The sequence below is a fragment of the Phyllobates terribilis genome, unplaced genomic scaffold, assembly GCF_046119375.1.
Source record: "Phyllobates terribilis strain yellow unplaced genomic scaffold, ASM4611937v1 Scaffold_5__5_contigs__length_657084704, whole genome shotgun sequence".
In the NCBI taxonomy this organism is placed as follows: domain Eukaryota; kingdom Metazoa; phylum Chordata; class Amphibia; order Anura; family Dendrobatidae; genus Phyllobates; species Phyllobates terribilis.
In genome coordinates, this window is record NW_027362765.1 from 609,855,168 (window position 1) to 609,879,971 (window position 24,804).

The 24,804-nt window shown below is 44.8% G+C and overlaps 1 protein-coding gene across 1 annotated transcript in view; it reads left to right on the plus strand.

Annotated features, from left to right (window-relative positions):
• LOC141273745 (dual specificity protein phosphatase 13A-like) overlaps positions 1 to 24,804 on the plus strand; it is a 67,195-nt gene that overhangs the window by 11,452 nt on the left and 30,939 nt on the right. Inside the window, exon 2 of the mRNA XM_073686071.1 lies at positions 10,220 to 10,437. Coding sequence (XP_073542172.1) covers positions 10,220 to 10,437 — 218 coding nt within the window. The remainder of the gene's footprint in view (positions 1 to 10,219; positions 10,438 to 24,804) is intronic.

A 24,804-nucleotide genomic window follows, 5' to 3' on the forward strand; every position in this document is an offset into this window, starting at 1 on the left:
ACAGTGGCCGGGAAGAAGCGCGCGCTGCCAGCAGAGCGGGAGAGGGACGCCGGGCACGGAGCAGAGCGGTGAGGGGAACAGCGTCCCTGCCTAGCAGAGGGCAGGGACGCCGGCACTACAGCCAGCATCTCCAAGGTATGAAATTCAAGCTAAAGCCATGTGTCCAATTTGAAGACCCAGAAGTTAAATGGGGCAGACCCATCTGTTAATACGTGGAGACATGTGGACACATACTCTTCCACCATGTTGTTTTAACAATGGCTCCTGCTAATACAGACACAATCATATGGTGGAGTTGTATGTTGTGGCGTGCGCATAAAGTTTTGCCACATTTCGGCCACGCTAAATAGTGATGAGCGAACGTGCCCGCCACTGCTCGGTACTCGCTCGAGCATCATGGTGCTCGACAAGCTCAGCGCTCGGCGAGTAATTCCGGGTTGCTCGGGCGGGAACTTGGGTTCCCACCCTGCATGTTTGGCGCTCTTTAGAAAGCCAATGAACATGCAGGGAGTGCTTGCCACGCACTGTAATGCCGCAGCCATGTTGGTTGTGGGCATTACCGTGATTGGCTGGCCGCACAGCATCATCAGGTGTATATAAGACCTGGCGCCACTATGCTCATCACAGTCTACCCAGGAATCAAGCAGAGTAGGGAGAGCTGCTGCTGAGTCAGGGAGAGATTTCCTTGTTTAGAGTTAGTATAGGTATTCCACAACATATATCTATATATCCAGATGAACTAACAGTCCTTCTGAATCCAGGTGCATATTTTGAGTGGTGAAGGTGATAGCAGGAGTTAGGCAGGCAGGCAGTGTATGTGACAGACTGCAGTGCATATAGTGCAAGAGGGTCCATAGCTCATTCCTGCTGCTGTTGTTCTTACAGATATTTGTAGACATAGCCCCAGATATCAGGGGCCAGGGCCAAATTTTTTTTATCTTAATCCTGATTATTTGCTTAAAAAGCAATCCAGAGTACACATTTTTTTCTGCTCCATTTGTTTGTTAGCACTGCAGAATACAGCCAGATCTTTTCCATATTAAAGCGAGAAAAATCCAGAAATTTGAACTGAACGTGGAAAATATTAGCTTACATTTTAATTTTTTTTGCAGTGTGTCGGTCAAGCTATTCACACTAGGTCTCTGTGAAGAATAGTATTAGTAAATTACAGGCCTGCTATTTAAAACCGTGGTTCTCTGTCAGACGTATCACATATAACTGCGTTCCAAAATCAGTCATTTCTAGTGAATATAGAAAATATTGCCTCCATTCAAAATGGGCAAAGTGCGTGGCAAGGGACGGGGAAGTGGACGTGATGGTGATGGTGCATGCAGAGGCCAAATCTGAGCTTGAGCCACAACAGACACCCACATCTTGTCACCCGACCTTCCTGTCCCAATTGCTAGGGGACCGCAGCACACCACTATTGAACCCAGAGCAATGTCAAAAGGTTGTTGGTTGGATAGCAGATAATGCTTCCAGTCACTTTGCCACCACCACTACCACCCTGTCTTCCACACGGTCAAGTCTTAGTAGCCGTGAGTCTGGACTGCATATTCCTCACCCTGATCCTCCTTTCTCCCACAATCCCAAGTGCCCGGAGACAACTGATCCCACACTTGGACACTCAGAAGAGCTGTTCACTTTTCCATTTGTAGATTCGGGCCTCTCGCCCGGCCAGCTTCAAGCGAGTCAAGAGAACGCATGTAGCAAAGCCCAAATATTTGAGCAGCCATGGTCACACGAAGGCAACGGTGGGAAAGTGCAATTACTGTCGCAAGAGGTGGATGATGATGATGATGAGACACAATTGCCAGAAAGTTAGGAGGGAGACCAGGGAGCGGAAGTGAAAGACAAGGTGGTGGATGATATAGTAACTGACTCAACCTGGCAGGGAGACATGCAGAGCGAGGATAGCAGCACACATTGGAAGAGGGAGGTGTAGCACCACAGCAGGCATTAAGAAGCATTGTGGTGGCTGCAGACACAAGGCGGTAAAGCGTTCCCCGTAACACCAACATGATGGAAGTTGCCAGTACAACTGTTAGGTCTTCCCGAGTCTGGTTGTCTTTTAAAGACTCTGCAGATAACCTTAAAAAGACACCCTACTAAGTGGGCCGAACCCCAGGGTCTAGAAACAGTGTCTGTGGGTGACACCACTGCTTCTTCTGCTGTTGTGCGTGCACGCCAATCTCCTGTCCATGGCGCGTGCGAAGATGCCTCCCGCCCTGCACGTGTCATTGCACACTCTCAACTAGCACCATCAGCAAGCACGTCCACGTCTTTGTCCCAGCGTAGCATTCAGTTGTCCCTATCTCGGTCCGTGGAACGCAAGCGCAAATACACAGCCAATGCCCCACAGGCTTCACTATTAAATTCACACATTTCGTGACTGCTTGCACTTGAAATGTTGCCTTTTAGGCTTGTGGAGACAGAAGCTTTCCACAACCTGATGGCGGCGGCCGTCCCTCGGTACTCGGTCCCCAGCCGCCACTATTTCTCCCAGTGTGCTGTCCCCGTAATACACAAGCACGTGTCCCATAAAATTACCCGTGCCCTCAACAGCGCAGTTACTGGGAATGTTACAATTACAACGGACACGTGGACAAGTGCTTGTGGGCAGGGACGGTACATCTCGCTGACGCCATAATTAGCGTCACCATCCCGCTTCTCTGTCTTCTGAAACGCTCCCTGCTCTCAATCAAAGAGGATGCATTGCAGGCGGAGCATGATGAGATGGAGCAAGGAACCATACAGAGTGATTCCACACAGCCCAGCCTCATCTCATCTCAACGTGGATTGGTTGACAATGTGGAGGAGGAAGAACAGGAGCTAGTTTCCTGCACCATAACCGGTACTGTCATACCGTCTGTTCAGCGTGGATGGCCTGAGGACAGGAAGGAGGAGGAAGAGGAGGAGGAGGATGAGGAGTAGAGCATGGTCAGTCATCACCAGTGATGCCCGTGAGCTGATCTGAATGCCACCCAGCTTGGAACATGGTTGTCCCCCCCCACACACACCTCCTCATCATCTTCATCTTCCCCCTGGCTGTACAGTTGTGTACCTGGCCAATGTTGGGACAGTAACCAACCCTTCGAGCTTTGCGTGGATGACAGGCCTGATAATGAATTAGCTGTGCTCCTCCTCCTGCTTCACTTCCTTCTGTGCCATTACCTCATCCATCATGGCCTTAATTGATTTTTCCAACAGGCATAGAAGTGGTATAGTAATGCTGATGGTGTCATCATCAGCACTGGCCATAATGGTGGAATATTCGAAGCAGTGCAACATGGCACACACGTCTCACATGGAGGCCCACTCATTGGTAGAGAAGTGGTGTTATTCTGCAGAGTGACTCAGCCATGTGTGCTGCAGCTGAAACTCTACTATTGCCTGCTGCTGCTCATACAGTCTCTCCAGCATATGCAAGGTGGAGTTCCACCTTGTTTGTACGTCGCATATCAGCCAGTGAGCAGGAAGGCAGAAGTGACGTTGCAGCGCCGACGTGCAAGCAGTAGCAGGGTGAGAGAGATGAAAGTGAGCACACACTGCCCACACTTTCAGCAGCAACTCTGACATGTGTGGGTTGTTTTTCAGGGAGTTCTGCACCACCAAGCTCAGCACTTGTGTAGCGCCCCGAGGGTTCGGCCGCTACAGGGGTATTGCACCTCAACCAGAGGTGTGGTATTCCACTCCCAGGTAAGGATGGAGTATGGACCAGGGCTCAGTTAGCTGCATACACCACACACACCCCATTTCCGGGGGACAGCTCGACGGTGCTCCCATTAGTACAGTAATGCAGGCACGACAGATCATGTCCCTGGCTGGAGTGGGGAGGGGGGAGAGAACCCAGTGATGTAGGAGCAGAAGGGGACGGTTTCTGGAGCATAGGAAGGAGCTCATTGGGTGCAGGTCACCTGAGCTCAGACACAGTGAAGCAGATAAAAAGGTGGGGGCCATCTTAGGAGGGAGTTCAGTGTTCTGTGAGAAGAGAAGGCAGGGAGCAGAGCTGCTGCATGGGCTCTGCTCCCTGGGCAGGCCTAGCACAAAGGCCGGAGCCAGAAGGGAGAAGAGGAGAAGGAAGGAAGGTGGAGAGAAAGAGGAGTAGAAAGGCTCCAGAGACAAGAAGGCAGAAGGGACCCTAAGAACCCACGAGATAACGGGTGAAGGGTCAGGCAGAATAAGGGTACCAGATTCCCAAGCTGGAGGAGGTAAATCATCCCTCAGCCAAAGACCGGAGGTCGTGATCATCTATTGGTGCGACCCCCTGCTACACCCACTAGGAAGGCACCACATAGGGTCAGGGAAACCGGCGACAGGTTTCACCAAGAGAAGGCCCGAGGCAGCTGGACAGAAGTGTGGTCACTGGTGGGGCACGAGAGGCCAGAGAAAGGACAGAAGCGGGTCCTGTGCCATACTCCTGAATTGCCTGGGGGTTGACCGAGCTCCTCACCTGGTGGACGCAGCACGGCTTGGGCAGTCATTCCCTGCAGAAGTGACTCGGATAACAACTGCGAGTAAAAGACCCTGGACTGCAACACGTTGTCTCTGTGTTTCTTACCGCGCCAGCACTAACGGTACTGGGACGCCCTGCACCACAACCCCCACCATCTACGCTCACTGCCCTGAGGCTACACTCCTCCCGTGGGGAGTTATACTATCTCTGCTGCACACACCATCAGCCTCAGTGGACTGACTTGCAGCGGCGGTTTACAATAGCCGCAATCCACGGGTGGCGTAGTCAAACATTTCATAGCTCTACTAATAGACTGCCCCAGCATTTGGTCTGACCACCCTGAGCCACGGGATCGGGTTGCCACTACTACCCCCATCATCACATTGAAGCCCGGTCCCGAGTGCCCCACGGCCCAGGGGGCGAGTCACTTGCGTCAAGCAAGGGATGTGCTAGTCCCGGTGCTGCTATGAGATTTAGCCCATTATCGCACAACACCAGGCCAGGCTTGAAGTTCGGAGGTTCACCGGCACCAACCCCTCATTTGTCTGCTGTTTGATCCCAGTCCACAGCTCCTGCGTGTTGTGGGATTTGTCACCCAAACAGATGAGTTTTAAAACATCTTGCTGTCATTTCCCCCTGGCTGTGCTCATGTTGGTGGTGCAGTTCTTTTTGTGACTGAATGAGGAGGTGTTGGAGAGGAGGAGGCAACCTGGACAGATAAACGTCCAGCAATACTAGGTGGTAGTAGGACATTATTTGGAACACCTTCTGCCTCTGTCCCAGCCGCCACCACTTTTAGCAAGTGGGCAGTTAAGGAGATGTAACATTCCTGGCTATGCTTACTGGTCTATGTATCGGTGGTTATGTGGACCTTGCCACTGATGGCGTTGCACAGTGCACACCTGATTTGGTCCGCAACAACTTTGTGCAGGGCAGGGATGGCCCTCCTGGAAAAGTAGTGGTAGCTGGGAACAACATACTGTGGGGCAGCCACCGCCATCAGTTTTTTAAAACTGTCTTCACCACCTGGAATAGCAGCATTTCAAAGGTCAGTAATTTGGAAATGCTGTCATTCAGGACCATGGCTAGTGGGTGGCTAGGAGGGTATCTCCTCTTGCTCTTGAGGATTTTGGGGATGGCTCGATGACACTGGTGGTGGTGATACTGTCACTTCCTCTCTTTGTGGGAGGCAGGTGGTCCTGTGAGCAGAAGGAAGAGGCCAAGTCTGCAGCATAAAGGGGAGCAGGAGGCGGCTCAGATCTGTCATGCTTTTTAAGGTGTTTACTCCACTGAATCTCGTGCTTGGAATACAGATGCCTCATGCTTGGAATACAGATGCCTCGTCATACAGGTGGTGCTCAGGTTCAGAACATTATTCCTCGCTTAAGGGCCTGATGGCACAGGGTGTAAACCACCTGTCTCTTGTCGACAGCACATTCCCTGAAGAAATTCCATGCCAAAGAGATCTTTTGAGCTACTTCTTTCAGCAGCGTGGTGGACAGTAGCAGCTTACGAACTTAATAGCAGCTGACCGCTGTGCCTTTGCACCCTGCTCCTTCTTTTGCTGTGCTGTTGTGTGAGCATGGCCACCTCCTCTTCCTCTGAGCGCACGTCTCTAGGATGGCCTCCACTCCATGTGGAGTCCTCATCCCCCACATCATCTTCCACTGACTCCTCAACCCTGCCCTACTTGCCAGTCAGCACACTGCAGAAAGATGCTGCAGTTGGCAACTGAATTTCATCATCATCTGACATGTCCTGCGGTGGTCCACTGACTGTGGGCAGTAGCCCTCCCACATACTCATGCTCTGACATGACAAGTGCTTGGGCATCAGTGCACTCATTCTCTTCCACTTCTGGGGCAGGGCTAAGTGGGTGGGCATGGAACCACAGCTAGCAAAGTCTTCAAAAAGCACAAGAGACTGCTGCATGACTTGGGGTTCAGACTGCTTGGCTGATTTGAAAGAGTGTGAGGTGGAAGCCGGATGACCATGGTCCTCAGGTACAAACTCTGCACTATCTGCAGTGGACTGGGTGGAAGATAATGTGAAGGAACTGGACTCACTCTCAGGCATCCAATCTAACACCTTTTCAGCATCTTGTTGCCTCACCATTCGTGTAGCAGTATTCTGGCCTACGAAAGGACGCAGAACGTACTGTCGCCTGCGTACACCAGAGGAAGGTGTGGTATTTGAGCATCTAGCAGGTACAGAATGACAAAGTCTTCTCCCTGCATCAGCTACACCACCACCATCATCATCAGCTACACCAGCACCACCTTCGCCATGTCCATGTCCCCTATTGGATGCTCTCCTCATTTTTGGAAGTGTTTTTTCTAAACCCTACTCACAAAGAGATGGTGGAAGAGTAGATTTATTTATTTGCAATAGTACTAGAAAGCACACAGCGCTCCTGAAAAAGTATTTATTTGGCCTAGAAATGGAAACTAGACAGCTGATGCAAATTATTTATTTCCCAGACTACTAAAAACACATACCAGTCAAGAAAAATAATTTTTTGGGCCTAGAAATGGCAACTAGACAGTTGATGCCAATTATTTATTTCCCAGACTACTAAAAAACACACACCAGTCCAGAAAAATTATTTTTTTGTGACTAGATATGGCTGATGTGATATATTTGTTTTGCAAAACTACTAAAAAACACACAACGGTTCTGAAAATTTATTTCTTTGTCCTGCTAAAGACAATGAGATGGCTGATGCCAATTATTTATTTCTCAGACTACTAGATAACACACAGCGGCTTAAAGGACAGTACTCCCACAGTCAGGGGGGTGCAGAGTACACACAGAGGCTTAAAGGACATTACTCCCACAGGCAGGGGAGTGCAGAGTACACACAGAGACTTAAAGGACAATACTCCCTGTCAGGGATTCACTCGATCCCTATTAATCACAGAGACCACCCACTGTGATCTCTAGAGCGAACAGCTCGCTGCTGCCCACTATTGTCCGGACAATTACAGGATTTGCCAACGATCAACCGAGGGGACTGCAGGTTGTTCTCACTTATTAGTTATTGTAAAGCTAACAGTGAGCGTATGGCATACACACCTCCGAATTCCAACACATGGAATATGTGTATATACCCCCGTACAATCACTGCTAACTTCACGGTAACCCAGGGAAGATTATTAGCTGACATCACCAATCAGTTTCTTTTTAACTATTAAAATACAGGCCGATTGGATGCCTGCTTTCTGGTAGCGTATATGGCTTCGGGGGAGGCACAATTACAGAACAGAAGAAACAGAACTATTACATTTTATATTTAATCCAAAGGGAGGCAGTGTTTTTGAAAAAATATACAAAAGATTTTACAAAGGAGACAAAACAATACAGCATATATAGTTACAGAAAATAAAAGGGGTTAACAGAAGACCTTACTATACCGATCGCAGAGACGATTCAGTTTAGCCAGAGGAGAGCAGTCCGATTTGGCCTTTCCGAGAATGTGGCCCCTGATTACACGAATATATGTATCTCTCACGAACACAGATCAATATTCGGCTTGATCTTTTATGCAGAATTGGGCCCTGCCCACACACTCCCCCTGTGATGACCTAAAGTGGGCTGGGTTGTGGGCTGGTCTCAGTCCTTTATGGTTTTATTAAATCCACATTTTCTGTTATAACTCCTCACTGGGTGATTGCAGAAGTTAGCAAGTGATGGCATGTTTTTTATTGGGATTTTATCTTTCCTTAGAGATCAAACATGACATGGCTGCTGTCAGTTATCTTTTCACTGTTGAGTTAAAGCTCACCGGCAGGGCTCACAGATACGAAAAAATATGCATACTGTTCCCCAATTAGCCCTGCCACTAAAAATATATGTCCCATCACAATAAGTATTATAGAAATTTACCTATTCTATATTTTCCTTTGGTACCTCAGTGTTTGGCAGACGTCTAGGGATGAAAGGAATCTGCAAATGTGAATGTCCATGAGTGTGATAGATTCCCTTTGATGCTTAACGAGATGTTTCCTATCGCTTTCAGGTTTTGTACTCTTTATCTCTGATCAAATACACAACTCATTCAGTCCCTGGTCCATATGTTAAACGGTGTCTATTCGTCACACATGTCTCTATTACTAGGCACAATGGACATCTTTCTAGTCTTTGTGCTACCAGGGGCTCTCTTTTGCTTGGTAATTAACCTGGATAATTAAGTTTGTAACTTCTTGTGTACACTGCCATTTTACATAGAAGCAGCTTTATACATAGCTATTTTCCATCCTTACTGAAAATGGGATAGGGGAGGCGGGAAGAGGGATTACAGAGATTTTTAATATTTTCTGACACTGCCACAAGCTGGGGGGGGGGTGCAGAGTACACACAGCGGCTTAAAGGACAGTACTCGCACATGCGGGGGTGTGCAGCACTTGGCATGGCTGAGATGGCTCCGGATGTGCCCACAGTCAAAAGCATGTTGATTGGCTGCGCTGCAGCCTTTCATCAAGCTTTATTAGATTGGCGAACCCGAACTTTGAACTGGACATACAGTAAAAAGTCAGTGTTCGGGGTTTGGTAAAGGACCCCAAACTTTCCAGTTTGGTTTCGCTCATCCCTAACCACAACTCCAGAGTCTGCTAAATCTTTCTGAAGGTCTTTTGCAGTCAAGCGGGGGTCCTAATTTGCCTCTCTAGCAATCTCACGAGCAGGTCTCACTGAAATTTTGCTTGGTCTTCCAGATCTTACCTTGACCTCCACTGTTCCTGTTAACTGCCATTTCTTAATTACATTTTGAACTGAGGAAAGGACAACTTGAAAACACTTTACTATCTTCTTAAAGCCTTCTCCAGCTTTGTGGGCCTCCACCATTTTCATTTTCAAATGCTACACAACATGGAAGGATGGGGTGAATAACAATTTTAACCAGAATTAGTAACACCCTATAGTAAGACTTATTAATCCACATAGTAGGGACTATCGAAGCAGTATAGTATTTTCAGAGTACCTATGGCTACTGTTTTTTGGCACCAAGTTAGAGGAGGCTGGTTTTTTATTAAGCTGGGAAATTTGCATCACTTGGCCTTTCCTAACGATGATGGTGAACAATCCATAACCCTAACAGGCTAATTAAGGTCTGAAACCTTGGTCAAAGTTATCTGAGCACACAAATCTCCAAGAGTGTCCAAACTTCTTCATCAGCTCATTTTCCTTTGTGTAATTTTTAAATAAAAAAAATGACAATTTTTTTTTGCCTAAAATACAAAGGAAATGTTTCATTTTTAACTTTAACCCTTTTAGAGATTATTTCATCTTCAACTTGCTTAACTCTTCAAAATAATAGTAATTTTGACCAGGGGTGCCCAAACTTTTACATGTCACTGTAGAAAAGTCCATGTACACTAAACAATTTTTAAATGTTAAACAACCACCAATAGGTAAATATTTACTGGTTATTGGTCATTTAATAGCTTGTTAACACAGATGCACACAGAATGATGAGTAATAGATTTTTCAGTGCGTGTATACTGCCATCGTTCTCGACCTTTTACACAGGACAATACACTGCCAAGGACAATGAACTTTTGTGCTGCACCCGATGAATAAGTGTTTCGCTCATTCATTGGGGGATAGTCAACCTGAATAGACTGCAAGATTATTGCAAAATGAGCGATCCTAGGAATACTCGTTAACTGTACTCTTGCAGTGTAAATGTACCTTTAAACTAGTGCTGATACTCAAAATACAGTATATTTACAACTTAAGTACATTTTCTGATCTGAATCCATATTAGTGTAATTGCCAGTGACAAAAAGAAGCTAAAGAAGATGGGCATTACCCACATCTTAAATGCAGCTCATGCTTCATGGGAATGTACAGGAGATGGCATTGACTATGGCCCTGACATCCAGTACTATGGGATTACCGCAGAAGATTGTCCTGAATTTAACATGAGTGTATATTTTCGTCGAGGTGCACAGTTTATTCATCAAGCCCTTACTACATCCACTGGTAAGTATATTAAAACACTTAAATAAAAAAGTTTAGAAGTCTTTGAAAGTCTATAGTGTCAGTAGAAAAATGTATTCCTATGTGCATTGTGTTTTTAAATAGGAATACACAGGCAAAATCTGTGATAAACGCTCTACATTTATTGTAGCCTAGGGGTCTGTGCACTCATGAGTTTGTCGTGTTTTTTTCTGCTCATATTTGTCACAATGCCTGACTAGGATTTCCTAGTGGCAGCAAAGTGAATGAGAATCCTGAAGTCTCATGCACACATTGCTTATTGTTTTCCTTGCAGATTTGCAGCAGATTTAAATCTGCAATATATCAATACAGGTTGTCAATTCAGCATGTCAATTCTTTCAGCATTTTGCTGCAGATTTAACCCATACTAATGAGTGGGGAAGAAATCTGCAACAAAAATGCATGCAAAAAAACTCTCAAAAATGTCAGATATGTCAGTGGGAAAACGGCAATTATTAAAACTCTCAAAGTCATAAGTAACACAAGCCATTGTAACCCAAAAGTAGTGCACTAGATAACCAAGCTCGGCCAAGGGCTTTGCTTTTCATGGCTTCCTCTTTTGCATACCAGTGCATCATAATTACAGATAAGTAAGTTTTTTGAATGTCGAATTTGCCAGGTTGTCTTAATTTTGCCAAAAAATGCGATTTGCTGGGAATACATTTGCTCTAATCTCCATATTGCAAAGCTTGTAATTGTTCAGAAAATGCACGTGTGGGATAGAAGAGAGATAACCTTGCTGACAATAAAAGCTTACAATCTACAGAAGATAGAGAGAGAGAGACAGAGATAGGGGGAGGAAGGATTCCACTGATCACAAGAATCACTCTACAGGAGAGAAAGCGAGAGGACCCCGCTGACAATAAGAGCTTACACTATATCTCTTTAAAAGTGAATCATTCAATGAGCTTTTTATAACTGCAGAGTTTGTAACTTTTATCTTTCTTTTCCTGAGTCATCTGGCAGCCAGCTATATATAATGAATAGTGATGAGCAAGCACTAAAATGCTCGGGTACTCGTTGCTCGGGTCTAGCAAATTGGAATACTCGGGTGCTCGACCCGAGCAACGAGCCCAATGTAAGTGTATGGGAAACTCGAGCATTTTTCAGGCAGCTCCCCCCGGCGGTCTGCAGAGGGCCTAAAAATTGCCCAAAGCGATGGCAACAGTGCTCAAATGACATGGGGACAGCATGGGGAAGACCCCTGGAAGCATCTCTGACTCCCAGATCACTGCTGTCAACAACGATGTCAGAGTATTACACCACTTTTACGGACTCAAAATAAAACATACAAAAACGAAACCAAAATGAATTTTCCTGGGAAATATGTTAAGGAACATCCTTTCCAGGGTAATGACTTGTATATAAGGCAAAATAAATAACCAAAAACAAAAATACTCCTCCACACCTTGGGCTATGTTCACACGTAGCGTTTTTGATGCATTTTTGCACTTTTGCATTGCTTTCAACCAAGACAAATGCATTCACCAGGAAATTTCATTTTAACATTTTACAACCTTATCTGGCCACGTGGTATGTGACACATCATCAGACACATGTATACAGTGCTGAAAAGTCATGGGAACAGCATGGGGAAGACCTCTGGAAGCATCTCTGACTCCCAGGTCACTGCCTAAAAGTGTGCCCATCATAAGTGTTCCTTGGCGCATGCAAAGATGCCTCCCGCCATGAACCTGTCATTGCAGACTTGCAACAATCACCATCCACGTCCTTGTCCCACTGCAGCGTTCAGTTGTCCCTACCCCATTCCTTGGAATCCAAGCGCAAGTATGCAGGCAGCCAGCCACCCACCCACCCACAGACTGCAATACTATACTGTCAAATTTTTGACAGCTGCTTGCACTTGAAATGTGGCCTTTTAGGCTTGTGGAGGTGGAAGCTTTTCACAATCTCATGCTGGCGGCAGCCGGGTGTCCATACTCGGTCCCCAGCCGCCACTATATTTCCCGGTATCGCCTCCGCCTTCCACAAGCATGGGTCCCACAACATTACCCATGTACTCCCCAGTGCATTTACTGGGAAGGACCGCCTAACCACAAACACGTGGACAGGTGAATGTGTCCAGGGACGGTACGGAGCCAGTCCACAACTTTTTTTGTTGACAGTTGTATTTAGCTCGGTGAAAGGACTGGCATAGAGGGAAACCCTATCTACCCTGCATGTCATTTCTAACAGGATGTCCTGTAAAGCTGCTTTCACTTGAAATGTGGCCTTTTAGGCTCATAGAGGCGGAAGCTTTTCACAACCACATGCCTCATGCCTCGTGTCCATACTCTGTCCCCAGCCGTCACTATTTCTCCCAGTGTTGTCTCTGTCTTCTACAAGCGCGGGTCCCTGAACATTACTGCTGGTACTTTTCTGTGGGAATTTGCTTGCCTCCTACCAGCCTGCAATATTTCCAGCAAACTATGGTACGATGCCATGGTATTAACACTGCCCCCAGTACCAGTAGCGAAGCCATCCCCAATTTCCTTCTGAGGAATTTTATTTGGTAGACTGAGTGGCTGCCAAAATACATTTTCCCACAAAGGAGCTGAAGATAGAGTGGCAGTAGGTGCAAGTTTCTCCAGCCTGTTAGATATTAGAGGGTGAATGGCAGCACATTGGATCAGTGGTTAGCACTGAAGACTTGCAGTGCTGGGATCCTGGGTTCAAATCCCAGCAAGGATTTTGTATGTTCTCCCCGTGTTTGCATGTGTTTCCTTCTCAGTAAAAAAGCAGCCATAGAGTGTCCGGGAACCTTTCCACACACTTTTCTTAGCCAGGACTGCTTCTTGGTGGGGTTGGACGATCCCACCAGAGAATCCTCTGGTGTGCCTTGGCTTCTACCTCAGGAGAGTTCATGATAGCGCTAACTTTGCAGCTGCTATGGGGCTCTTGAGCGGGTGAGAAAGGTTAGCCCTCAGAATAAAATCCTCTGGCGGGCACAATGTTTTTCAATCTGAAACCGCTTCTCAGTGGGAGTTGTATTTCACCACAGCCATATTCTTTAGCTTGGTGAAAGGATTGGCATAGAGGGAAACCAGGGGCGGACACAGACTGTAGTGGGCCCCTGTGCAAGAAATTTTTGGGGGCCCCCCCCTGCCTTTCATAGGGCAACAAAGTTATGTAAACATATAGATTGTAATATTTATTTAGAACGCAACTATCAAATCTAAATAGTAAAGTTGTTTCATTTTTTAATATGATCATAAAAACTAATAGGAAGATAGTTGTTACCTACCTGCCCGTTCTACCTACCAATTGCATAGGTCAGTCACAAACCTCTCCAGCCAGTGATTCTGCTGCTTCATGTCAACAGACAGCTCTTAATCTTCTAGGCTGCTCTGTTGAAGGGGAGTAACTGCCAACATCATGCTGTTTAACAGCTGTCTCCACATAGTTATGTAGTGGGGACCTGTCTGTTAATCAGCATGACATCAGCAGCCACGCTCCATCAACAAAGCAGAGCGGAAAAGAAGCTGCTGTAATGTTGATGTGATGTCAGAGAAAGCCACAGGAGCAGTCATTGACCACTCTGAGCAGAGATCTGGGCAGAACTGGCTGGTAGTTAGAAACTACCTGTCTGTTAGTTGTTAGGCCTATAAGAAAATAATTGCAGGAAGGGAGGGGGACATTATGGAAACAACTCACCGACAATGAGGTTCCTGGCTCCAATGGGTCGGGTTTGCACGGACAAGCCCTGCGTCCGGGCGTAGACACATAAGAAAAAGGTTAAATCCAGTGAGTCGGATTCCGTTAAAGAAATGCGGTTTATTGCAGATTCAAAACTTCAAACAATACAGGCAAGCATGAAAATAATAAACTAGTCTCTGACAATTCCTTTAATAATAATAATTTGTAATCAATACTGTGTAACATTTTTTTGAAAAATATTAAAAACCATTTTACCAAATGAAATCAAGATAACAAAGCATTAGTCAGCCATACACATGTTGGAATTTTAGAAATGTTCAGTGAAAAAGATATTTGAAACAGCAAAATCCTATTGAGGTTTGACCAATTTACTTAAAATCCATTCTTCTGGCCTTCTTTTCTGCAAATTCGTAAATAATTTTATTTAAGTCTATCATTCTGGCACGTTCATTTTCTATGGACAACATAGCCAGTCCACTTAGCCTTTCTTGTCCCATTGTAGACCTGAGGTAGTTTTTAATTAACTTTAGTTTTGAGAATGAGCGTTCAGCGCTAGCCACTGTTACTGGCAAGGATAAAAACAAAATATATGCTGTACACACTTCTGGAAAACTTGGAACTAGCACACTGTTTTCAACGATCAATAGCTTGGCAATTTCTTCTACGGTGGTCATGTGTGCAATTTTTGATTTTAAGCAAGCTCTGAATGAAACTAGCTGTGTAGGAAGAGCTGGTGAAAAGTCTTTTTGGAAAAGATTCACAAGGTTCTCTCCATCTTTATACACTTCTTCATCAGATGCGGACTGTAGTGAGCTGGGAAGGATTGCTCTGAATTTTTGCACTGTTGTATGAAGACTCTGAAATCTTTGTTTTAATTGCATGATAACTGTATCCAAGCAGGTATTAAAGATGTTAACCTGGAAATACTTCTCCGCATCACAGAGCCGTTCATCTTCACACAATTCATCGTACTGTCTCTTTACACGTTTATTTCTTTTTCTTTCAAATGCAACTTCTATTCCCCACTTCTCAGACAATTGTATGGCGCTGTTTTTTGCATCCTGGTAGTTGTTTCTGAACTCTTGAAGAACTTCAACAGCATTCTGAAGTAATTGTGCTGCTTTTTCAAGATTTAGGTCTTTAGCTTGCAAACACTTTGAAATTGGTCCAACAATATCTAGAATCCTAGACTGCAGGACAACTGTCATCACAAATTGAAAAGTGCTGATGTTTTTCTTTAAGCTGGAGGCATCATTGACATCACTGGAATTTTTGTCGGACTTCAAGATAATTTTTGTCAGTGCCTTCAGGATATCTGTATAACGATACCTCAGTGCCATGATGGAATCATTCCTTGATGACCATCTAGTTGTACACAATCTCTTCAGAGTAATGTTATCCATTTTAGACGCAGATGATATCTCTGACAGCAAAGCCCAGCGTTTGATGCTGTTACCAAAAAACTGATACAATTTTTCAATGATATCATAAAACTTGATTAATTCTGGGATGAATCTTACAGAATCATTTAAAGCAAGGTTTAAGTTGTGAGCAGCACAATGTATGTACTGCGCACTAGGCTCCCTTTTTGAAATTCTGGCTTGAACACTCGTATATATGCCGCTCATGTTTGCGGCCCCATCATACCCTTGTCCACGACATCTACTTATGTCAAGGCCCTTATTAGCAATACTTTGAACAATTTCTTTCTTAAGGTTTGCAGCTGTTTGATCGGTTATTGGATGAAATCCAAGGAAAACTTCATTGATCTTTAACACTGTAACGGTATTCTGTTCATTCGTTTCAACAGTTACATAACGAAAAATCTGACTAACTTGGTCAGTTTTTGAGATGTCTTGTGTAGTATCCATGATTATTGAAAAAAATGTAGCTCTCTTGATTTCACTAACAATTTCAAGCTCTATCTTCTTGGACAATAAAGCAATAATCTCATCCTGAATACTGTGGCTCAGATAACGAACTGACCCCTTTGGCATTTCCAATAACTGGTGCAGTGTAGAGTCATACTTTGCTAGCAACTGAATCAGGGACAAAAAAACACCACAGTTTCCTTCGCCTATTACTTCTTTGTGACCTCTAAAGGGAAGATTAGCCATTGCCAGTGTTAATGTGACATTAATCACTCTGTCAAGAACTTGCCTCCAGAAGTTTTTTTGTTTTCTAATTTCCCTCTCGTTTTCTTCATCTACAGTACCATGACTGCGCCAATGCTGCATCATCATGCACGCATTAATGTGCTGTAGGCACAGTCTAGCATTGGCGAATAACACAACCATGAACGTGGGATCAATACTCCGGCTTGTGATTTTTGGTTGTAATATATCTGTGAGAAACAACGTCCTCCCTGTTTTTTATCTTGTGGAAATTTTATAAATGGCCGACAAGACCCCTGAGAAATGATTAATCTCTTCGTTCGGCTGTCAGTAATATCTGCTGGGAAGTTGCCACGGTCTGTTGGAAATTCTTTGGCATCATTCTGTAGCAAGGCGTTCATCATCAATTTCTTCCAGATCTCCTATAGAATGTTCTTCACTCTGTATAATGCTGCACAGGATCCTTTATTTACTGCAGACTCTGAGCTCTCTGTATGAGTAGTGTGAGAAGTGTCCTCCCGTGTAAATTCAGCACTTACACTTGGCAAGTTTTCATTCTCGTCACCCTGATGGGCACTAATCTGGCCACTGTCTTCAGAAGTACTGCTACAGGGGAGTGCTATCTCACTGTGTTCTTTGTCAGATTGTTTAAGAAATGAACTAATTTTTGGAAGTTTAGCTGTCTGTGCCAACTCTTCTTTCCTTTGTTTGCGCTTTTGAGCACCGCTTTTTTTGGGTCCAGGTGCCATTCTAAACAAATTGATCATATTGTATTTTTACCATGTCCATAGCATTTAGGTACTTAATAAATCATACAACTCTGTCTCAAAATTTTTTCACCTCAGGGCTGGCTCCTCTGTATCAGCGCTCGTACAGTCGCACTTGTCTCTCAGGACCCGCTCCCGCCACGCTGCTCTCCTCCTTGCTCCTCGGCTCCGCGGCGATCCGTATGGCTAATTTAAATAGGTAAATAATTAGCCATGCGGTGCTGGAGGCCAGGGTTGCCACCAGGAATTTCGGGGCCCCGTACTGGCAAAATTTTCGGGCCCCCTTGAGACTCCGCCTCCATCCCTCAAACCTTCTACAGTCCCACCGCCTACTCTTGGAAAAAGTTCACTTCTGCACCACGTCCTCAGTAATCACACATTACCAGTTCCCAGTGAACACCAGATCACATACATAGCCAGCAGCTTTTGTTTTGGCCAAAAGATTTTTAAAGCCGCCACCACGATAAGGTGGCCGGGCCCTACTCTAACCTATTAAAATTTTCTTAAAATATCCAATACTCTTTTTAGATATATTTTTATTTAGTTTTCTTTAAGGGAATGTGTCATATACATTTTTTTTAAAATGACCAATAATACCATATACAGGGAATACCGCCACACTATGACCAGACCACATATTACCACAACATAGTGACCGAATAATACCACACAGAAGGGAGAAAAACTGCCACACCATGACCAGACCACATATTACCACCACATTACTAATATTACCATAAGTGTCATTATACACGGGACGGGAGCTCTATACATGGTATACAGCTTATAATGTAAGTGTCCAGGTAATCTAGTGATCACCAGTGACATTATACACAGGAGCTCTGTATATAGTGTCAGTGTACAGGTAATACAGTGATCACCAGTGACATTATACATAGGAGCTCTGTATATAGTGTACAGGTAATACAGTGATCACCAGTGACATTATACACAGGAGCAAGGTACATGAGGTGCATGAGCTGAACATTGTGATTACATTGTTGTTAAATTGGTGACGCTGTTTTTTATACTAAAGAAAGATCCGATTGGGTTTTTTTACGTTTTTTTTTAAGACAAATGCATTCACCGGGAAATGTCATTTTAACATTTTACAACCTCATCTGGCAATGTGGTGTGTGACACATCATCAGACACATCCTGTTTTATTTATGATGGAGGGACTCTGAAAGTCACAAAGCCTATTTTTATAGGCCTTTCTTTCAGGAATAGTCAGATTAAACTAGCGACTCTTGGGAAGAGTAGCTCCAGGAACAAACTCAATGGCGCAATCATAATCCCCATGAGGAGGTTAAACTTGCGACTCCTCCTCTGAAAAAAACCTCCAAAAACCTTGAATAGGTACAGGTAATTCCCCTTTTTCCACAGCCGCAATGCGACCATTACAACATTTATCATAGCACTTCGGACTCCAAGACTTAATCACATTCGTAGACCAATCCAGCAAAGGATTGTGCAGTTTTAACCAAGGCAAACCTAAAACGATCGGAGAGGGTAAATTATCTAGTACAACCAAGTCCAAAATTTCTTGGTGAACTCCATTGATAGTGAGGGGAAATGCAGCAACCTTGTGAGTAATACATTTCAAGGGAGTGTTATCAATTGCAATCACAGAAATAGGTGATGACAAAGGTTTGGATTTCAATTTAAGTTTTTCCAAAAATCCTTTATCAATCACATTAAGTGTTGAACCACAATCCACAAATACCTGAAATTCAATCAAATTTTCCTGCAAAGTAGTACTCCCAGAAAGAAATACTCCTGCACAGCGTAAACAAGCTATACGGGCGTAACTAACTTTTTTTTTTTCTTTACTTAAACAAAGCTCACAATACTTAATCAAATGGTCAGCTTTACCACAATAAAGACACAATCCCTCGGCGAACCTCCGGTCTCTTTCCTGAGAGCGGAGTGACATCGCCCCAATCTCCATCGGTTCTCCGCCATCAGAGCAGATTTTCTGGTGACTAGGACCTGACATTACAGGAGTCTTTACCTCATTCACCCTGGACCTCAGTCTCCTGTCCACACGAACAGCTAATTGCATGGCATCCTGCAGAGTCTCAGGTGCAGGGAATGCAATTAGCAGATCCTTAACCCTTTCACTCAGACCAGCAAGAAATAGACATTTCAGCGCAGGATCATTCCATTTGACTTCTGAAGTGTGTGCAATCATTTTCAACATCACCTGCCCCCTGATTTCTTAAGTGTCATAGTAAAAAAGAGAGCGTAAAAGTAGCACTCAACGGTTCTTCAAACTTCAAAGTCTTTATTTAAGGCATAAAAAATGATTTGCAGGGAGGGATGTAGCACAGTGAACGGACGACGGCCGTTTTGCGCGGTGTGCGCTTCAATGGGTTCTGGAGTCTTGTAGCGCACATGTCAGCTGTATAGATCAGCTGACATGTGCCCAGAAAGGTGCAGGCTCCGCGCCGGAGCCCGCGCTGAACAGGGGGTTATGACGTGGAGGTACTATTACGGCCCACGTCATAAAGGGGTTAAACATACGCTTCAGATCCTTGGTGGTATAATTGAACATGCCAGACTCAAGTGTATTATCATCCATAGTCCCAAAAAAAGTGAAAAAAACACCAATATTAGAAAACTTATTGTAACACTCTGCAAATTTCCCAGATAACAAATATCAAAAATAGAAAATGGAACAGCACATTTAACACATACAAGGTGGGTGCAAATGCCATCCCAAAAAAATATCCAGATTTTGTCAAAGTATATAAAGATAAAAAAAGACAGGCAGAACTCCTATAGTACTGTATTACTCCACTTGCCACTACACCACGACAAGTGGGAAGAGTGGAGGCTAATGGATGCGCCATTTCTGGGGTGGTTGAGAGCTGATGTTTTTAGTCTGGGAGGTGGCTAATAACCATGGCCTCTTCTTAGACTACTAATATCAGCCCACAGCTGTCTGTTTAGCCTTTGCTGTTTATTGAATATAGGGCAGACCCCACATCATTTTTTATGGGGGTATCCCCTATAATAAAAAGTAGAAGGATAAGCAAACAGCTGTGAGCTGATATTAATAGCCTATGAACCTTTTTGGCTATTGGCTCCTTCCCAAAATATTAACGTCAGCCCCCAGCCATCGGCCTTCCCCTTGCTGCTTATGAAAATACGGGGGACCCCCACATGTTGTTTTAATTTTTTTTTTACTTATTAACAAAAACATTAAGGTCACATCATAGCAACTGTTTATTTTGCTTTGCAAGTGCCAGTGCAGGACTGATGAACTCCAGCAAGTCCAGCACTCCACACTCCAGGATTCAGCCGTCCGACACTGGAGCTACCGTGAGACCTGGTGGCTTGAACTCAGGTAATGTTGCTTTGCAAGTGCCAGTGCCGGACTGATGAATGCCCAAGAGTCCGGCACTCGACACTCCAGCATTCAACAGTCCAGCACTGGAGCTACCATGAGACCCAGTGGCTTAAACTTGGGTAACCTTTCAGGTTAGCTAAAAAATGAAGAAAAACAGACGAGGAGTCAATAGTAGGGTAAAAAAATAATTACAACTTTATTGAACAAAAATTTAATGTAGTGGGGTGGGAGATACAATCAGATGAAAATCGGGCGCTATTCCGAATGACAATCACTGATATCAATATATACCGTGGGGAAAAAAAGTATTTAGTCAGCCACCAATTGTGGAAGTTCTCCCACTTAAAAAGATGAGAGAGGCCTGTAATTGACATCATAGGTAGACCTCAACTATGAGAGACAAAATGAGAAAACAAATCCTGAAAATCACATTGTCTGATTTGGAAAGAATTTTTTTTCAAATTTTGGTGGAAAATAAGTATGGCACCCCTCATCCCTATCCTGGTATGCATGGCACAGCAATCCCCATCCTGGTATGCATGGCACCCCTCATCCCTATCCTGATATGCATGGCACCCCTCATCCCTGTCCTGGTATGCATGGCACCCCTCATCCCTGTCCTGGTATGCATGGCACCCCTCATCCCTGTCCTGATATGCATGGCACCCCTCATCCCTGCCCTGGTATGCATGGCACCCTTCATCCCTGTCCTGGTATGCATGGCACCCCTCATCCCTATCCTGGTATGCATGGCACCCATCATCCCTATCCTGGTATACATGGCACCCCTCATCCTTATCCTGGTATGCATGGCCCCTCATCCTTATCCTGGTATGCATGGCCCCTCATCCTTATCCTGGTATGCATGGCCCCTCATCCTTATCCTGGTATGTATGGCCCCCTCATCCTTATCCTGGTATGTATGGCCCCCTCATCTTAATCCTGTTATGTATGCCCCCTCAGCCTTATCCTGGTATGTAAGACCTCCTCACCTTTATCCTGTTATGTATGCCCCCTCATCCTTATCCTGGTATGCATGGTCCCCCTAATCCCTATCATGCTGCACATAAAAAAAAATAAACACTCCTACTCACCTTTCTTCTCTCCTCCAGTGTTGCGTCCTGTCTGCCCTCACTGATCTCGCCCTGTGAGCCGCGCATGGCGTCACAAGGAGAGATCAGCTGCTGGAAGTCACTGCTCCCCACACTGGGACTGTGTGTGCAGGGCGCAGTGACTTCATGCTCCCTAATAGCCGTCACACAACGTAGCCACAGCGCGGCTCCTGCTGCTGCCGGGCAATCACGTGTGCCCACTATTAAAGGGCATGAATATTCATCCCTCCCCATGCCCATTGGGTGGAGAGAGGTTGAATATTCATGCCCTTTAACAGTGGGCACAGGCGAATCCGTCAGCAGCAGGAGCCGCGCTGTAGCTACACTGTGTGCTGCTATTAAGGAGCATGAATATTCAGTGCTCCCCACGCCCCATGAGCGTGAGGAGCAGTGAATATTCATTTTCTTTAGCAGCGGGGACAGTGTAGGCTGCAGAAGGCAGCTGCTGCCTCCTGTGCCCCGTTCCTCCACCGCTACCGCTCCCCCCACACCCCACACAGCATATATCTATATACCCCCCCCAATATTCGGACTATAAGACGCACCCCCCATTTTCCTCCAAAATTTTGGAGGAAAAGAGTGCGTCTTAGAGTCCGAAAAATACAGTAATTTGCATTTTATTGCTTGAAATAAGTATTTGATACAATAGAAAAACAGAACTTAATATTTGGTATAGAAACCTTTGTTTGCAATTACAAAGGTCAAACTTTTCCTGTAGTTCTTGACCAAGTTTGCACACACTGCAGCATGGATTTTGGTCCACGCCTCCATACAGGTCTTCTCCAGATCTTTCAGATTTCGAGGCTGTTTCTGGGTAACATTGAGTTTCAGCTCCCTGCAAAGATTTTCTATTGGGTTCAGGTCTGGAGACTGGCTAGACCACTTCAGGACCTTGAAATGCTTCTTACAGAGCCACTCCTTTGTTGCTCTGGTTGTGTGTTTCGGGTCATTGTCATGATGGAAGACCCATCCACGACCCATCTTCAATGCTGTTAGTGAGGAAGGAGGTTTTGGGGCAAAATCTCATGATACATGACCTCATCCATCCTGCCTTCAAAATGGTGCAGTCGTTCTGTCCCCTTTGCAGAAAAGCAAGATGTTTCCCCCACCATGATTCACAGTTGAGACGGTGTTCTTGAGGTTGTTCTCATCCTTCTTCTTCCTCCAAACACGGCGAGTTGAGTTGATACCAAAAAGTTCTCTTTTGGTCTCATCTGAACATATGACTTTCTCCAGTGCCTCCACTGGATCATTCAGATGGTCATTGGCGAACTTCAAATGGGCCTGGACATGTGCTGGCATAAGGAGGGGGACCTTGCGTGCCCTTCAGGATTTTAATCCATGACGGTGTAGTGAGTTACTAACGGTAATGTTTGAGTCTGTGGTCTCAGCTCTCTTTAGGTCATTGACCAGGTCCTCTCGTGTAGCTCTGGGCTGATTCCTGACCTTTGTCAGAATCATCCTTACACCTCTTTAGGTCATTGACCAGGTCCTCTCGTGTAGTTCTGGGCTGATTCCTGACCTTTGTCAGGATCATCCTTACCCCACGAGGCAAGATCTTGCATGGAGCCCAGGCCGAGGAAGATTGACAGTCATCTTGTGTTTTTTCCATTTTCTAATAATTGTGCCAGAAGTTGTTGCCTTCTCACCAAGCTGCTTGCCTATTGTCCTGTAGCCCATCCCAGCCATATGCAGGTCTACAATTTTGTCTGAGTTGTCCTTAGACAGCTATTTGGTCTTGGCCATGGTAGAGAGGTTGGAGTGTGATTGATTGATTTCGTGTGTGGACAGGTGTCTTTTATACAGGTAACGAGTTCAAACAGGTACAATTAATACAGGTAATGAGTGCAGAGTAGGAGAGTTTCTTAAAGAAAAACTAACAGGTCTGTGAGAGCCAGAATTCAAGCTGGTTGGTAAGTGATCAAATACTTATTTCATGCAATAAAATGCAATTTAATAATTTAAAAATCATACAATGTGATTTCTAGTTTTTATTTTTATTTTTCACAGTTGAAGTGTACCTATGATAAAAATTACAGACCTCTCCATTCTTTGTAGGTGGGAAAACTTGCAAAATTAGCAGTGCATCAAATACTTATTTTCTCCAGTGTATATGGTGCTTGTGTGACATGTGTGCATGGTGCTTGTGTGACGCGTGTGTTATGTGCATGGTGCTTGTGTGAAGTTTGTGACATGTGTGATGTGTGTATCATGCTATGGTGCTTGTGTTAAGTGTGTCATGTGTGCATGGTGCTTGTGTAACGATGTGTGTGCATAGTGCTTGTGTGATGTGTATATGCTGCTTGTATGTGGACTGTCATGTGGATGGATTCTGCCTCAGTGTAGGAGTGTAGGAGCGTTGTGATGAAATTATGGGAGATCTTTCTAATGATCTTTTTACAATTAAGCCTGCGACGGAGACAAGGAGGCATCCTCTATGTCTAGAGCAGTGTTTCCTAAATTCCAGTCATTGTGGCCCCCAACATATCATGTTTTCAATATTTCTTAGTATTGCACAGGTGAGAGAACCTGTGGCAATTTCTGATGCCTTGATAATAATTCCATCACCTGTACAATACTAAGGAAATCCTGAAAACATGATCTGTGGAGGCTGTGAGGACTGGAGTTTGTAAATCACTGGTTTAGAGGGAAGAAGGTTTAATCATAATCACAGATGTAGATTCTTTACTGTAAGAGCAGTGAGATTATGGAACTCTCTGCCACATTATGTAATGATTGATTAACTACTAAAATTTATGAGGGTCCCGGATGCCTTTCCTGAAAAATATAATATTACAGGTTATGGGGTAGTGATAAGCGAGCATGCTCGTTACTCGAGATTTATGAGCATGCTCGGGTGTTTTCCGATTATCTTCAGCATGCTCGGGTGTTATGTTTCAGTCACTCCGTGCTCACGATTTGCTTGTTTCTTAGGCATTCCTCACATGTATTAAAGCTGTCAAACAGTCGCAAATCATGTGACTGAAGCATAACACCCGAGCACGCTGAAGATACTCGGCGAGCATCTGAGCATGCTCGCCGAAAGGGTTAACAGAACGTACTCGCTCATCACAAGTTATAGGCACTAGATTCTGTGATGGGGCGTTGATCCAGGGAACTAGTCTGATTGCCGTATGTGGAGTTGGGAAGGAATTTTGCCCTAATAAGGAGCGATTAGTGTCTGCTTCATGGGGTTTTTATCTTCCTTTAGATCAACATGTTAGACTTTAGGTTGAACTTGATGGACTTAAAGGGGTTGTCCATGAACAAAAGTTAATTTTAATCTTTGGCTGTGTCTGACCATGTACAGAACATACCACAGCTCCTGGGCAGGGGAGGAAGCA